Source organism: Xenia sp. Carnegie-2017, unplaced genomic scaffold (genome assembly GCF_021976095.1).
Source record: "Xenia sp. Carnegie-2017 unplaced genomic scaffold, XeniaSp_v1 HiC_scaffold_24, whole genome shotgun sequence".
Classification (NCBI taxonomy): Eukaryota; Metazoa; Cnidaria; class Anthozoa; order Malacalcyonacea; family Xeniidae; genus Xenia; species Xenia sp. Carnegie-2017.
This window is the reverse complement of record NW_025813487.1, coordinates 7529624-7547253: the sequence shown is the minus strand read 5'-3', so window position 1 is coordinate 7547253 and position 17630 is coordinate 7529624. Positions and strand designations below refer to the sequence as shown.

General features: G+C 33.1%; 1 protein-coding gene and 1 long non-coding RNA gene across 2 annotated transcripts; one reads left to right on the top strand and one right to left on the bottom strand.

The window, feature by feature from the left end:
• Positions 1-1498: 1498 nt before the first annotated feature.
• Positions 1499-8973, bottom strand: LOC124450679. The gene is made up of 5 exons (XR_006950165.1): positions 8720-8973; positions 5724-5976; positions 4830-4960; positions 2446-2529; positions 1499-1791 (listed from the first exon to the last, which is right to left on the bottom strand). It is a non-coding gene; the product is annotated as an uncharacterized LOC124450679 (long non-coding RNA).
• On the top strand, positions 2704-11762 carry LOC124450675 (dentin sialophosphoprotein-like). Its single transcript, XM_047001309.1, has 2 exons — positions 2704-2764; positions 10460-11762. The coding sequence occupies exon 2, from the start codon at positions 10469-10471 to the stop codon at positions 11159-11161; it is 693 nt and encodes a 230-aa protein (XP_046857265.1). The 5' UTR covers positions 2704-2764; positions 10460-10468; the 3' UTR covers positions 11162-11762.
• Positions 11763-17630: the final 5868 nt, after the last annotated feature.

The following is a 17630-nucleotide window of genomic DNA, read 5'->3' as shown; positions in this document are numbered from 1 at the left end:
AAGTCGGTCGAGTGAACGACATCTTATACTCGTCATGAAATTGTTCTGAAAAACAAGTTGTTGAAGATTTAGTGTTTGAAGTCAAAATGACAAAGAATTTATGGTTGGAATCATGAGCAAAGTCATGTGACATCTAGTCTAATCAATGACGTAACGCAGACAGGGTTGACTGGTCAATAGAAAAAGTAGCAATCTAGAATATTCTTAAATGATTTGATATGATATTATATGTTTGCAATATTATATATATTTATATGTTTATATTAAAAATTTAGTTGTGCTATGTGTTTGATTGACAGGCTGCCCTTCACACAAGTACGCGCGGTGTACAGTACCGCTCATGATGATAAATTATAATGCAAAAGTGATTGATTTTAATTGGAAACATAAAATGTGATTTTAACCATGTTCATAGACCATTTAGAAATTGGGTGAATAGAAAAAATTAAATAATATTTCGTCAAATGATGCCTTTTGGGCTAAATTTGTGTAATTTATATACTTTATATGAATTGAAGCCAAAATGGCCTCATTTGCATATATTTTACTGCTTTCACTTTCCAATACTTAGTCGATTTGGTCTCTTTCCATTTGATGGTACTTTTTCAGTGTCAGTTAAATGTTTTTATTATTTCTCTTACTGGCGAAGGCTATTTGGTATTATTTGTTTTATTTTATAATATATAACCAAAATCTCGTCAGCCGATGGAACGCTACGATCTAAATGATACCACATCTTTTACCAATGTCTGCTCCTCCCTGAATAATCACAACAACAATTTATACAAACATTCATTTTACAGTTACATACTTGCATTGTAAAACATTAAACTTCATTGTTTTCTTTCAATCCTTGCTTCAGTTTATTTGCATTTCATGCACGAATACCCAAAGCGGTAGTGTTCTTGCATATTAGCGGGGAAACTTTTGTTTCTTGTATTTATACTTTATGTACGGTACGTTCTTGCTGTTTATTATGATTATCGCTAAAAACAATTAGGTCGGCGGTGCTACAGCAGTATTATTAGCATTAAACAGAGCGTCACGCTATCTAACGATTTGGACGCTGTGCTGGGATCAATTTGTTAGGTAAAGTATATTTTCTCGCAAACAAACATAGTTTATTCTTGAATATAATAAAATGCCAGGAAGATATAAATACAAGAAGCAACAGTTGTGTTCGCTGCTATGTAAGAACATAAACGCATTGCATATTAGTGCATGTAAAAAAATAAATTGAAACAAAGATTGCAATGAAGTTAAAGTTTTCACAATGCAACTAATGTGGCTCTACCGTGAAATGAATTCCAGAATCCAGCAAAATATTGCACCTATTCAGGGGGGAGTGGACTGTTGATGTCCATACGGTGGTTATGTATTTCGCTCGAAAGTTTCCATCTAAAAATTAATTTGGTTATTTGAAATAACCAGATTAAAGTCAATAGGTTAAATAATAAACACATCTGGCGCCCCATAAAGAGTTACAAAGTTGGACCGATAAAACATATGCAAATGAGCCGTCTTCCGGCTTCAATTTTCATACTATACTCTACGTATATGTGGTACGATATATATAATCCAGTCTATACTGTGCACACACCCCTTCGAATCATAATTTAAGGGGGGTGTGAACACGCGAACTACGAGCTCGATTGCTCAAACAACAAAATTTTAAACAACACAGTCACAAAAACTTTCGATCTTTCTACGAACTTTCTACTGTATCTAATGTTGTAAATCGTGCTTGCAAGGCCATCTACACTGATCAAGAACAAGTATACATTAGGATTCCTAGAACAAAAGACATAACTGTGAGTTTTTTTTTATTTTTTTATGGGAGATTTTAGATTTTGGGATGGAATGAGGTTCCACCACTAACTTATGTGTATAAACAGAATAAGGCTGCTACAATGTCAATATGTATGGTCTGGAAGCATACCTTATGTAAGTAAATTTGTAAATGGTTTGAGCCCGGGAGTATCGTTACATGTTTGTAAATGTAGATCGTCCAGGTTGGTATACTCCCGAGAAGGACTGTTTTTGTTGTTGTTGACTGACGTTTCGACAACCTTAGCGGTAGTCATTTTCAGAGTCAAATGAGGATTAAACTTCAGGTTAGCCGTATTTGTAAGCGTATGCGTCTGACATTGCTTGCAAAACGTATGAACGATAGAAACGTCAGTCAACAACAACATTTACAAACATGTAAGTAATTTTGAAAAATAAGGCATCAGTGACCACGGAAGACCGATAATTGGGTTGGATAGAGGGTGGCTAATATTCAATTGGCATGTTCTATTTTATTAGTTTCTCTTGAAAACCGATTATATGAATATGAGCCCCCACCCAAAAAAAAATATGGCATATCGCTGTAGCCAATGTTTTCATAGTTGAAAAGTTTGACTCAGGTTTTGAGAATGAAGTTTGAATGAAACATACACATACCATATGATGTTTTTTGGAGCTTTATCCTTCATAGATCACAAGATGTGAGTTAGTAAAAATCCACCATACTATAACAACAACTACCTGAAATTAAAAAAAACACAAGTAAAGTAAATGATCACAGGCTAACTACTTGACAAATAAAATTATTACTTCTTAAATAATCGTCATACTTTAAAGTGAATTTTTAAGTGAATGTAGTGCACAGAAACTTCAGTTGCACAATGTATACTGTTTTTGTTTCCTTTGCAGAGGAAGATTGAATCCTTATGCGTCCCAGCTCAATCGCAAAGCTCAAAGAATAGAGTGATTGAGCTTGGTAAGTTAACTTTTCTGTAGAGTGTATACCTTGGCTGCTGATTTATTTGTATTCCTATTTTTAACCATGAGCAAAGCATGCACTTGAATATTGATTTCTCCAACTTTAAATGGAATTGCAAAATTCAAACACGATTTTTCTTCAAACAACTGTGAAACTTTTCTGAAATTGTTGTGCTACTTTAGTGTAGTTTTGTGGCCACCGACCACCATACAATAACTATACTGAAGTCTACAAAAGCTAGCCTGGCATTGGCTAGGATGGTGAAAATATAACAAAAACATGTTTTATGTAATCATAAGATCTTATGAATATCATATTTGAGTGAAAAACATGCGATAAATTTAATGCTGACAAACAGAAAGTTGAAAACTAAAATTTTCAAAACGAAACACCAACTGACCACCCATAGTTAAAGCTTGCATCTTTGGTGACTCATGTTGGCCATTGACTAAAATAATTTTCCTATGGCCTTAAGCGATGACAACATTAAAAATAAAGTAAACCACAGCAATATTATGATAAGTTCACAATGTTTAATGTTATGGAGACCATCAATAAATTGTTGTGTCTGTCGAATACTTTTGGAAAAAATTGCAAAATGGTAATAATTATGAGTTCTAAAAGAAACAAAACCATAGTACTATGACAAAGCCTGGTACAATGGTTACAATTAAGGTAAAGGTGGATTCTTCTTATTTGTAGAACACAGACTTATTTGCCTTTGTAATAAGGAATTATTAAAGTTGCAGCAATAGAAGCATACCGGAAATGATCTTTGAAGTTTCTCAACAAAACTCTTTGAAAAACACTTAACTTCCTCCTGTTTAAATTTGACCAATCATATCATGTGTTGTTTTATTAAACCAATCATGTCAAAGCTTAGTGAATCACTCTGACACTGAAAAAGCTTGGATTAAATTTAATTCAGTATAAATGATTTTAAATGCTGAAATTTTGTAAAATGAAAGAGCTGTTGATGAAATTGTGGCAATCACCAGAAGCTATGATCATTGGGGGCTGATATTGAGTGTATTTATGGCGCTAACGATTTATTTTGATGGCTGTCAATGGTAAAATCTTTATGATCGTCATTATATTTGTTTAATATAACATCTGAATTTAGGTTTCAATTTCAGCCAGCAACCAAATGCAACTTCTTAATTTCATAAAAAATTTTTTATTGGTAAGAAATTGCTGCATTTTGAGGTAATCATAATTCCCAAATGCATCAAGACACAGAGTGATTCACAAAGCTTTAACATGATTGGCTAATTCAAAAAATGGACATGGTATGAGTGGTTGATCCCAAACAGGATGTTAAGGGTTTTTCATTGAGTTTTGTTGAAGAACTCAGTTTATCAACTGATAAACATAAGGTAATGAATTGATCAAAATTTATCAGAATGCTTCTATTGCTGCAACTGCAAAAATAGTAGTCAAGTACACTTCGGATGAAATAAAGTCCAAATTAATATTTTTTAAAGGGGAATGGCAACCAACTTTTTTTTTCATTACCAACAAATATTTAAGATATTTATTAAAGAATGAATTTTATATGACATCATAATTCTCTATAGAGCTCTCCTTTGAATCAATTTGAATATAAATAAAATTGAAGAAAGGAAGCCATCTTTAATTCAAAAACAAGCTATTATGGAAATATGCATGATGTCACAACAGGGCATAAATTGTTTTAGGAACTTAAAAAAGTGAATTTTTTTGTCGGGATTTTTTTCAGTGCTGCTATTAAAGTAATAAACCGAACAATACATGGCTATATGTTAACATATATACACAAGACTTGTATTTGCCAAGGAACGCTAACCCTGTTGTGATGTCATTTTGCTAAAGCATGAAGAAATTAGGATAATAAAAATCTTTACAAGTTGGTGACGAACACGCTATGATTTAAATGAAAAAAGAGACGAATCTTTCCACCCAAAGGACAGCAATGACAAATTTTGGGGTTTTTTTCATATTTAGGGGTAATGTACTGTAATAATTATAAAAAACATATTGCCATTTCCCTTTAATTAAATAGAGTTTTAAATGAAACACATACCATATGCCATTTTCAGTTCCATATGAGTTTTGAACATCTTTTGCAATTTTTTTGAAATACACAGTTAAAGTTAACCAAATACAGCCCACAGACACAGTAATACAAATTCATTGAACTTCAGTCACAAGTCCCTGGAATGAAAAGTACAATGGTAAACAAAAATCATAAGATGAAATATTTTCAGTATACAATCATTAACTAATTACTTGAAAACGAAAATATTTTTTAACAAAAGCAATAAATATGTCATAGTTTAAAAAAGGCAATTGTATTATTAAGGTATGTTTTATACTGACAAATCTGTACCTGAATTAGTGAATATTTGTGAAATTAGATATGAACCACATAAATGAATTAAATAATTGTTTTCACTCAAGAATCGCTACACACCAGTGTGCAAATTAGTTCAGAAAAAACAATGTGCAATTTTTTCGACAAAAGTGTTTCTTTAGAGCCATAATTAAATCAATATTACATTAATTATTATATAACGCTAATTGCTAAATTAATATTTTTAAATGTGAACAAATTCATACGATTTACGACAGTGTTTTTCGTTATAACCGCTGATTTTTGCACATCGTTTGAAAAAGTGATGAACAATTGTTTTCATTTTAGCTAAAACAATGTGCAAATTGCACATTGCACACTGTTAATTCACACATTGCTACAACACCTATCTTTTTATTTCAACCCTTAAATTTTTACATTGTTCGAAACATTTTCTTGTGAACTGTAAATCTCTTTGCAAAAAATAAACTTGTTTAGGAATGTGATAATCTTTCATGTAAATTGCTTTCTCCCAAGTTGTTTGAGAATGCATGCCAGATGTTGAAAATTTGAATTTGTCCATATGTAAATGTGGAAAATGTGTTCAAAAGGACTTGCACCTACCTTTGATAGTACTTGATAAGATTTAAATACAAAGATTCGAATGCTGTGCCCACAACCAATTTTTCTTCATCAGTATTCTTAATCCAAAATAGTAAATTCTGAGACTCCAGGTACAGTTCTGATTCAGTGTCATTAGCATCCATCCAATTTTGGGAAGGGCTTATCACTTGAAAAAAATATCCTTCCAACATAATTCCTTTGTACTTGGATTTGATACTCTTCAGTCTTCATTCATTAAACTTGAAGCATAATCCTATGCACATTGAAAATTTTATTGGTGTCATGAAGACAATGAACTTGAATAAACTGTTCTGTTTTTCTTGTTTTTGAGAATCAAGCTTAAATGAACACATACCATTTTCATGCTCAATGCACCATTTTGAGATAATTATACCAAAAGTAACATGTAAGTTTTTCATTTCTATTGATAAAGTTGCACATGAAATGCCTGCGTATCATTCCAAAAAAAATGCACTATGTTAACATAAAGCTTGTCAAACATGAATGGTGTATGACTGCCAATATGAGAAATTTATATTATTCTTTCATTGTATTTTCTAAAATGCAGTGAATGACTATATTTAAACTTATATCTTTTTTAAGAGTTGAACTTTAAATGTGCCAAATGCATTAAGAACATAAGATATAGAAAAAGTTCATCTCATTTCCTTTTTTTTAATGCAATCGGCACATGCTAAGTTTGACGTTTGAAACATTTATCAAACTTTTCAACAAAATCAACCTTTCCATACTTAATTATATACAGTAGGATACATCAACACATACAAACACAAGACTTAGAATAAATGATACTTTAGTTATCAATTAAACTAAAACTTTATTCAATTATTACTCCTAAACCTCAGCTGCACACAGAATTTTGTTTCAAATACAGGAAACTATTTATGGGGCCACATGTTAATATACGGGCCACATGTTAATATACGGGCCACATGTTAATATACATACCACACTATTTATTGCAATGAAACAGGGGAAGTGGACAATTAAGGGGTAACACATCCATATTCATGTTGACACAGTATGTTAAATTGAAGTTACCTTTTCATCCCACTCATCCCTACATAGCCCCCAGAGATGGCATTAAACTTCAGTAAGTCCAAATTTGACCAACACATACTGTTTAGAATCATTTCAGTTTTTAGATGTTGCAAGTGAGGTGTCAAATGAATGGAGGAGGTGTTTTTGACCAAATAAATAGAAGTATTTATGCACTTTTTTACATACAGATTAAATAATCTTTGTCTGTTCACATATAGAAACCCTGGTATAACATCATTTGTGCTCAGAACAAAAAGTTGGGCCAAATGAACAATATTCGATCTTATCACAAATGACATCATACCCCTGAATCTATAAGTGAACAGACATGGGCTAGTGATATCTATTTGCATTTTATAATACATCGGAAAAATTCCCAAATTTAATTGACAAAACGCTTGGATTCTTAAGATTGTTATATGTTTAAATTTGACCAATCATATCATGTGTTTTTTTATTAAGGCCCGGTTCAAACGTCGCATTTTACATGCGCCAAATCAAATCTGAGTTTTAGTCGACTAAAATAGTTTTATGCGTAGTTTGATTCAGATGTTGAATTTAATAGTCGCATTTATTATAGTTATGCTTCCACTTTTTCATAGTTTATTCATTTTCTTGTACTAATTTCCTAAAATGGCGAACAGAAAAATGTTGAGTTTATGCATTTCAAATATGATTCGTGTTAATAGGAAAAGACGAATATTGATGCATGTTACAGCAAATAAACTATTAGAAACGAGACGGCAGCTTCTGCAAATTTCCCATGTTTTTCTACCGTTAATTGGTCAAAAAAAAGCCTTCATACGTAGCCCTCCTTATCGATCATGTCGAAGACAAGATAGAAATTCCGGCTGGTGGAAGAAAGTTTGGAGTATTTATTCTGATTCAAAAAAACATTTCGTGTATCTCGAGGAAACTTTCCTTGTACATATAAATTTTTTGCACTTTAAACAAGTGTATTTTGTTAAACTTGTGCACGAAATACAAGGGCCATTACCATCACTCGCCGCCGCCATGTTTTACAACTTTGCGCATGGCATTTAGCATGGAAATAATTGATTTTGCTTAGAAATATCTTAAAATAAATTATGCATTAAATTCGGCTCATGTAAAATGCGACGTTTGAATCAACATCGAATTTCCGTCGAATATTCGACTAACTCAGTCGAATATGCGACTAAAGTCGCATTAAATTAAAATCCGTCGAATTTAATTGATTCAAACGTCGCATTTTACATGCACATAATTCTCGCATTTGATTTGGCGCATGTAAAATGCGACGTTTGAACCGGGCCTAAACCACGCTTGGATTCTTGAGATTGTTATATAATTTTAATAATATATATTGTTAACTGCAATATGCACTATTTTATATGAATACAAACACTTTCATCTTTGATCTTTTTAATCAGTCAAATTTCCATGCAAATGACGAGCATAACGTCGAGAACCCCACCTAAAAATCGCGCCATATGCGGCAACATGAATATGGATGTGGCCCCTTTTCACACGAACTTTATCGATGGATAATTTTATGAATTTTCAACGAATCTTATATACGCTGAAACTGATCGCATTTGTTTAGCAAAACGTTGAGTCATTTGCTCAATTTAGATGAAATGTCTTCTTGGGAGCAATGAAAATATTAACACTCAGCAGGAGACTATTGTGTGCAACCATGCGATTCGGAAATCTATTCATTTTATTTACTTATTCGCAATTTCACTTATTTCAAAATATCTTGAATGGCAAAGACTGGCCGCAGAGATTATGAGAGAATGATGTATTAACTTTGTAAAGATTCAGGTTAATAAAGTCCTGAGAAGGACTGTTTTTGTTGTTGTTGACTGACGTTTCGACAACCTTAGCGGTAGTCCTACTACAATATTCGACGTTAAACTAAAATACAATAAATAATGAAAAAAATATTTTACCTTATTGTTGCTTTGGCCTTATGTAGACGTTTCTGCTGACAATTGTTGAAGGCAATGAACAATAAAAGTTTTACCTTGGAGCAACCGAACGCTCAATTTTTTGAATATACCTTCGAGCCAACATACGTATCATTATCGCTCGAATCTGAATACTTGCTAGTATTCGTGAGACATGTGTCCCCAATTGAACGTTTTCGAATTCACTCGACGAGACAAACAAGAAACATCACACTGTCACTAACACAGAATCCTTTATATCGCCCAAGCATGCCACGCATTTCTCTCATCAATTTATGCAACAACAATGAGCTAACTCCGCTGGTGGTCGCATATGATTAATATATTATTAGACCAGATTCCAGCTAGATTTCGAAATTCGACTTCCTGCTTCTAATAACGAAAGGAAAGAAAATATTAAATAATTCACAACGTTAAGAGAAACTGTGCAACAGTTAAAAGATGCACAGATAACATAATCAATAAAACATACAGCAAACTAGCAGTAGTGAGACCATAAGATTACTAAGTAGACGATATAATTGATAAATTGAATATGTAAAGTTGGCAAACGTGATATGTATATTATAACCACTGATTTGTATATTAAGCGTAACCGCAACAAGTCTGGACAAATACGAACGAATCCGGATACGTGTGGACGGAGAGTGTTACTATTCACAATTAGATCAAGGAATTAGGAAAAAATAACAAGTTCTTTTTAAAAAATCACTTAGCTTGATAATGACTTTGAAATAAAGTCGAAATATTGCTTTAAATCTTGTCTCTTGCTATTATAACTGAAATCTTGAGTTTACAAGATGATGCTTATTGGAGTGTGTTTTTTCATCTATTTTTTGAAATTGTCGAGTGTATTTTTGTACCTCGTAATATAAATTAGCAGCGATTATTTTTAAAGTCGAAAAATATGTAAGATTCGGTAAAAATCGGTACATTCGTTCGTTTACATCGAACATTTAAATTGCAAAAGTATGCACAATTTTAAAGTGTCAGTTTATCGTTTGTATTAACACAATGTCCTTCTCAGCTCATATCCTGCTGTCTCCGTAAAACAAAACAAAGAAATTGTTATAATGACGTCATGTCATTTTAGAGATTTAAAGTTAATAACGATATAAGTCAACGAAGCTTGTTCTCATGAAATTGCATATCTTTTTTAATTAAACCTTACATATTCTTTCTTTAAGAATGTTTTTGCTCATTACAAAGTGTACCGACGACATATATTTTCTTTTTGACTTTATATATTTGATGCAACAGCCAATCAGATTGCAGGAAAGACTAGGCTTCCGTATAATACTGATTTGTGAGACAGTTAACACCATGCATGGCGGCAGACTGATTGTAGGGGTGATATTAAAATGTTGAAAGTTAAGAACGTTATTTTATAAATCATGTTGAATTTTGTCAAATCATCAGAGTTTGCTAAAGAATTCGTCAATTATGTAGCATGTGAAGAAAAATAATTCGGCAAGAAAAAAGAAAAACCTCAGCAATACAGCAAAAGTGCAACAATACAGTTAGCTTGAGAGACCACGATTATTCTCAAGCTTAAGATCTCAACTATAAGATCAATATTTTTATCAGTCTATCATTTTTGATATGGAAAACGGCTAAAACGTTGACAGCTAAAATAAATAATCATTTACGATTTAACATTTTTCATTTTTACTAAAAAATTCTTTATTTTTAAATATAACCAAACAATATTTCCTCATTTAGAAAGCAACAATGACTAATAACATATCTCAAGAGTGCGCAGCGGGTGATAGCCATACTGATAAAGATGAATATTATTCAGATCATTCATCTCATACAGAATCCTCTGATGAGGACTCGTCTGATGAAAACTCCTCGGACAGTGAGTTTTCTGAGTCTTCTGAAGACCAATCATCGAACGTGGACTCGTCTGATGAAAACTCCTCGGACAGTGAGTTTCCTGAATCTTCTGAAGACCAATCATCAAACGTGGACTCGTCTGATGAAAACTCCTCGGACAGTGAGTTTCCTGAATCTTCTGAAGACCAATCATCGAACGTGGACTCGTCTGATGAAAACTCCTCGGACAGTGAGTTTTCTGAGTCTTCCCAGCCCCAGTCATCCAATTTGGTATCATCTAATAACGACTCCGAGTATTCTCTAGTTCAATCATCAAGCAATTTTTCCTCTCACGAGTCATCATCCAATTCATGCAGTGCTGACATACATAATGACAACACAGAGCCATCCACTCTACGATCGATGGACACTCATTACAACGAAAGGCAGAATGTCTCAGAAAATCAAGCCACTGAACATGATGAAAGGCGTTTACTTCGTTTGCCACTTCAAGAGACTGGGCAAGACAATGGCCCAGATGATGATTTTCTCTTCGACGAAATTGATTGGTTGTCTGATGATGACGTGACACCTCGTGAATTGTGACAGTTAATATAACAATTGACTTATAAGACATTTAAAATAGACGTCAAAAGAAACGGAGTAGTAGTTGTTGTGGTTTTGGGCGTGTAGTTTGTTAACAAAAGTAAAACAATCTGATGTAGTGTAATCGTTGTGTATGACAGGGTTAAGTAGAGTGCATAAGCACTTGGAGAGATTAAATTTCTATGAGTTGGTGGACGAGACTATAGGTTGAATTGGAGGGGCATTATAGTTTTCTCTATGTGTATGAAGTTTTTGGGGAGACCATAAAAGCGAGTTAGTTGTGAGCCTCTAAGGAAAAAAAGATTTGGCTTGAATAAATTAATTTCTTTTTATTTTTATATTTTATAATGTCAAATGTTTGTGGATGCATATTTTCTTAATGCAAATTTTGATAGTATTTATCTTAGTTTATGAATATTTTAATACATATTTCAAATTAGTATGTGCTAGTCAATGTGTAATTCATTTAATTCAAAGAATTTAATTAAAAATATTAACGTGCATAACGAATGTTGGTATGTAGTTAAGCCAACTCAAACTTGTATTTCATATAAAACGAATTGCAATCGTTTTCCTGTAAACAAATATAAAATTAGGTACGCTAAGTGTACGTGTGGTAGCTTTAAGATCAGAGTAAAATGGTAAATACATTAGTGAAACTACAAACTTCTTTTGGCAAAGTGAAATAGAAATCATCAAGTTTTCAAAAACTCCGAGAGGTTACCAGTATTTCATCAGTTGTCTAAAAGCTCATCGTATAATTGCAGCAACTTAAAGTGTCATTTAAATTAACATTTAACATGGTTAAAAACTGATGAAGATAAGTTTATGATCTGTCTATACATTATGAACATTGCTCTGTAGAATTTTAATGAGCTGTCTTTGTAGTGTACGACTTATAAGCTATGGTGTATGACTAGCACATGAACCGACTTCGTAGTTTAATTGCTTCCAAATAGAGTAACGTCATGATGGCTGTAGACACGTTACTCTTCTCACATAGTAGTCTATTGCTTAACTCCAAACTAAAAAAGCGAGCTGCCTTTGCCACTTTTCCGATAAAATAAAGTTAAACAACAATTCGTAACATTAACACCAAATGCGCTTATATTAGAGAGATTTAGCAAACACGACGTATCGTCTAAGACGTCCTGAAAATGACGTAAAAATGGCGTGATTATCCCATATATGGTTGGAGCCACGCCATACTTACGCCATTTTCACGGCGTCTTAGACGATACGTCGTGTTTGCTAAATCTCTCTATTGACTGGTTGTCTTCTTTCGCTATAAGTAATATTCGTCACGTTTTCAAAAGAGCAGTAAGCTAATTGTCATTCAAAGATTATTGATGTGTGTACTACGTAACTAATGCACATTGATGGTGGAGATTAAGTAGAATTTCTTGATATACTTTTCGACAGATCCCAATAGCAATGTAATTGATTGAATACTACATCCTGTTAATACATTTTTATTTTATGAAAAAATGTTATTCCACCAACAAACAGTGAAAAATTGTGAAGCACTTGCTTTTATTAAAACAATCTTACAGTCATTCTTTTGTTCAATAGTTTTCATGAAAATTGATCGTCGACAACAACACTATACCAATTAAAAGAAACTATGTCGTAAATGACTCATTTTGAACTTCACTGAGTCGACTTTCAGGGCATCTCCAAGCATTTAAAATTTCGTCCGTACTTACATCGGATTGATGACGTCTTAGTATGTCAATTGACGTCAAAGAACAACACAAGAGTCAAGAGAAGGTACGTTTGTGTATGAAAAGGCTATCCATATATCATTAAAACGAAAATTCCTTTATGCGTTACAACATTCAACTTAAGGCAATAATTTTTCCCAGCGTTTGCATAGCCACTTTCACTCTTAACAAGCTTATAAAAACCGAGTTTATGATCTGATCTGCTTGAGAGTTCTAACAAACGTCTCCGTGATTTGCAGATGTCAGTGCAAATATGAATAATATTTTTCCGTCTTTTTATAATATAACAATAATGCGAACTCAGGTTTTGATCAATTTTCGCACACGTTGTATTGATAATTTTCATACCATTTTTAAACCATTTCATATCATTTATACAGAGCAAAAATTATGAAGCGGGTGGGGAGGGGGTTGGGAGTGTCATACTCGAAAAAGTTATTTGGATTTGCAGTCGGTAGAAGTACGATGTACGGATTAGTCTGAAGAAAAAAGATTTTTTGAGCACTAAACAAAACATTACATGAACAGTGTCACAGTACGAAGAGAACTGGGTCAATTACTGTGTGATTACTTTGAGATTACTGCGATATTAATTAATAAAATAACACATCCTTGAAAATTGTCGAGGTTTTGTCCTTTAGTCTGTTCGGTACAAGTACTTTGACCAGTTGTTCGAACGGATTACACACCCCCTCCCCCCTGATGAACTGTGTAAGGACGGCCTGCATTTAAATTTAACTTTCAAAAATTATCAGTAATACATTAAGACATGTATTAAGCTGATGAAACTTTAGACCACGTTAAAACGGAGGAAAAAATGAACTAACCTTTGATCACCAGCTGTGGCGACAGACCATCGTCATCGACAGTTTAAAGAACTTGAAACACAGGCCAGCCATGTACAACAAAGCCATAAACAGAAAACATTTCTCAAAACACTATTGGGATTTTAAAACGCTGATAAATAATTTACATTTGACGACTTCACTATGTCTCTTGCAGCTGCCAGCAAGTAAATCAGGAAAAAACTTTCTTACAAGCAAAATTTCTCAAATGATGCAATGCAAAGCGCGCAACGTATTTATCTAAGAGAGTCCCACTACAAAGCAAGAGAATTTAAATTCAAGTACTTTTCAAGGACTTTGAAGGATGTACTTTAAACAATTGAAGGCGAGTAAAAAATAATATTGCATGCAAAATACAACAACAAAAGAACTCAATGTCAAAAATAAAGTCAAAGAACTTTTTCAAATTAATGTTGTATTTTCATTTGACGTGAGCCGCCATGTTGGTTGATTAAAATGTTAACTTTATTAACGAAAAGTAAACTAGACACAGAAATTTGACCGAAACACTTAAAATTCAAGATCTTTAAGCACCCCTTTATAAATTTATAACTTTTTAAGGACAACGAAGTGTTGTACAAACCTTGTTGAACTAAGTATTAAAACAACTTCATGAATTCAGTCTTGTTTATACACAACAATTCGCATTTCTCTCAAATGACATGCATGAATGTACTAACGTAAAACGAACATGAGATGAATTATAAGAATTAATTCATGAACCATTCAACCCCTACCTGAACAAGAAGCCAAATGTATGCAATATTTCGCCATCGCTCGCCCTCAACCATAAACCATGCACATGTTCGTTAAAAATTCGACAAATTACTTCAGAAAAACATATATACCAGGTTTGTTAAACGACGTATTTCAATTCAACCGACATAAGTAAAGTTTTCCCGTATATTAACCTTTACAGTTTACACAGATACTTATGGGAAAATGTCGTTTGTATTTGAGAAAGAAACTTGCATCAAGTTAACATGAAGTACTGCCTGAGGCAGTGTTGCCACTCCTATTTTTTACATTTCCCCATTTTGAGGAATGGTGAATACGTTTTACTATTTTGCTTTCCATTTCAGTACGATGTTTGTAGGGTTTGTTTAACATTGACCTGACGTGGGTTGCTAAACTACAAAGATAAACTGTTTATTTTTTATAGATAAAAAAATGAATAACAAAAAACAGTGTCGGATTAGACCCATGCAAGACAAGGCTTCCAAAATTTTGAAACTAATGTCTTTGGGCAAGATAACATGCGCTAAAGCGCCTGACTTATTTACATATAATTACACGTGCACTAGAATAATATTTTCATACAAGTGTCCTTTAGAGTACAATAAGATGTTTAAATTTCATTCATGGGTTTTTTACCAATTTGAAAAGACTATAATCTTTTCAGCAAGTCCTTTAACAATAATTTCTGTATTAAGTATCTATCCTTCTATAAAGCCTTCCTTTTAAAAATGGTCTCCAGTCCAGATGTGCATAAAGAAATTGCCATGGCAAAACCTTTTGAAAAGATTTCAAGTACGATAAAGAAGATGACCTTTTACATGGCAGAAATTCATATGATAAAATGTTCCAACTTCAGCATTACGTCTTTAACACATTGATATATATATATATATAACGTCAGTGTGTGGTATATGTCACGAAAATTGTCACTTCATCAACAATCAGGTATTAAGGCAAAAAAGTAGCCGCAACTGCGGCGTTTATTTGTTAAAGTTTGCATAATTGTCTTGTAGAGATTGGCTATTGTTAAATATGTAAATAATGTAAACCAAGAAACTCCAGGCGAAACAGAAAACGTAAACAGCTTTTTAAAAAGCTTCTTCAACACCCAAGTTATGATAAGTTAAGTCAAGTTAACTAGTTATGTCAGTGGATAATGTCATAACCTTTCATCCAATCCACTAAAATTAATATATGCTGAAAGTAATTGTAGTATGTTTCTCTATCTTATGAATCTTGTTTAGACTTTATTTGCTAATGCAATTAGCAACCAACATGGCAAAAATTTCAACGTTTTTCACCTCTTAGGGGTGATATTACAAATATTATCATTGCGTCTTAGAGCACATTTAAGTAAGATTAAAAGTATGTATTCAATTCGTTATTAATAACAAGTTTGCTGCATTTAACCCACTCAAAACCGCTGATCGAATGGACTGGATATAGCTTCTACAAAATGTGTAAAAAAAAAAAATCAAACATTTGTAGGTGCATCTAACATTGCATCTAACATTGTGTTTTGCACATACATTTTAACTTTGAATATAGCAAAGAAAGCAGCTTTTTGTTTGTGACTTTTCAATGGTATTTTTATTATGTCATAAAATGCAGCATTAATTAAGTAAAATGAAAGTACAATGTAAAATACATTATTCCACGAGTGAGAATTTCTTACAATTGATGATTCTCTATAAATGAGACAGCACAGCAAAAACCTGCTGTTCGTTTTCTTTTGTTTGAAATGGCAACAAAACCTTATTAACAGTGTGAAATTCAATCAATCAAGTACTTAATCCTTTCTGATTGTTATGCAAGAACAGACACATCAATGGAAGGAGCACCTTTCTTTTTTGCATAGAACACAAAATATTCACTTCTTTTTTTACACTCTATATAAGTAGCAAAAATGAAGTCTAATGAATGTATGGTAGATATTGTGCATAAATCATAAATTTGAGAGCCTTTCAAAACTTTCTACCAACCTCAACTATCCAACATGGATAAAACAATGCGAATCAATTTGACATTAAATAATCTTGATTGCTAATAAATATTATCATCAACATGTTTTTAAAGTTATCCATGCAAAATCTCTCCCAACTAACAGTGGTATGCAAGTGATCCATGCAAGAATGTCTCCCAACTATTAGTGGTATGCAACTGATCCATACAAGAATGTCTCCCAACTAACAGTGGTATTCAACTGATCCATGCAAAAATCTCTCCTAACTAACAGTGGTATGCAACTGATCCATACAAGAATCTCTCCTATCTAACAGTGGTATGCAACTGATCCATGCAAAAATCTCTCCCAACTAACAGTGGTATGTAATTAATCCAAGCAAGAATCTCTCCCAACTAACAGTGGTATGCAACTGATCCATACAAGAATCTCTCCCAACTAACAGTGGTATGTAATTAATATAAGCAAAAATCTCTCCCAACTAACAGTGGTATGCAACTGATCCATACAAAAATCTCTCCGAACTAACAGTGTAATCCTTTCCGTGTTTTTTCGTTTTTATTTTTAATAACTCGTCTTTATTACTCGTGCTCTTCCAGTAGAGGTTTCGGCTGTGAATTCGGCTTGTGGTCCTTGCGGTGTCGAGAAATCAACTTTTTCAAGGGTGAAATTCACCCTGGCGGGTTAAGATTATGGAGAGCCCATCGACTTCGAAGGAGAGTCTACCTAAATCTAGAGCCAAATCATTGTTAGCACGATGACGGATATGATAAATTGAAACCATTTGGATTCCCATTTCACAATATATTGACGGTTTTAGTTGACGCATCATGTGGCTTGAGATCACAAAAAGCAATAATAATCTCAACGATATTGCAAACTTGTTTTTAAATTGTGCAAAAGAACAAAAAAGCTGCCCGACCATCATAAGAACTGACATAGGGTCGGAAAATTGCGTAATGGCTAAAGCTCAGAGTTTTTTACGACGCACTCACCCCGCTGTAATTTCTGGAATAAAGGCTCATCAATATGGCTCTTCCCATAGCAATCAAAGAATTGAAGCGTCGTGGGCTATGCTGCGTCGAGCATGGGCGTAGTGGTGGATAAGCTTTTTCAAAGTCCTTGTTGCTAATGACATTTTGGAAACAAGTAAAAAATCGCATGTCGAATGTCTTTGTTTTTCATGTATTAATGTAATG

Excerpts from the sequence above, each read along its gene's own strand:
- LOC124450675 (XM_047001309.1), top strand. The coding sequence starts at position 10,469 with ATGACTAATAACATATCTCAAGAGTGCGCAGCGGGTGATAGCCATACT.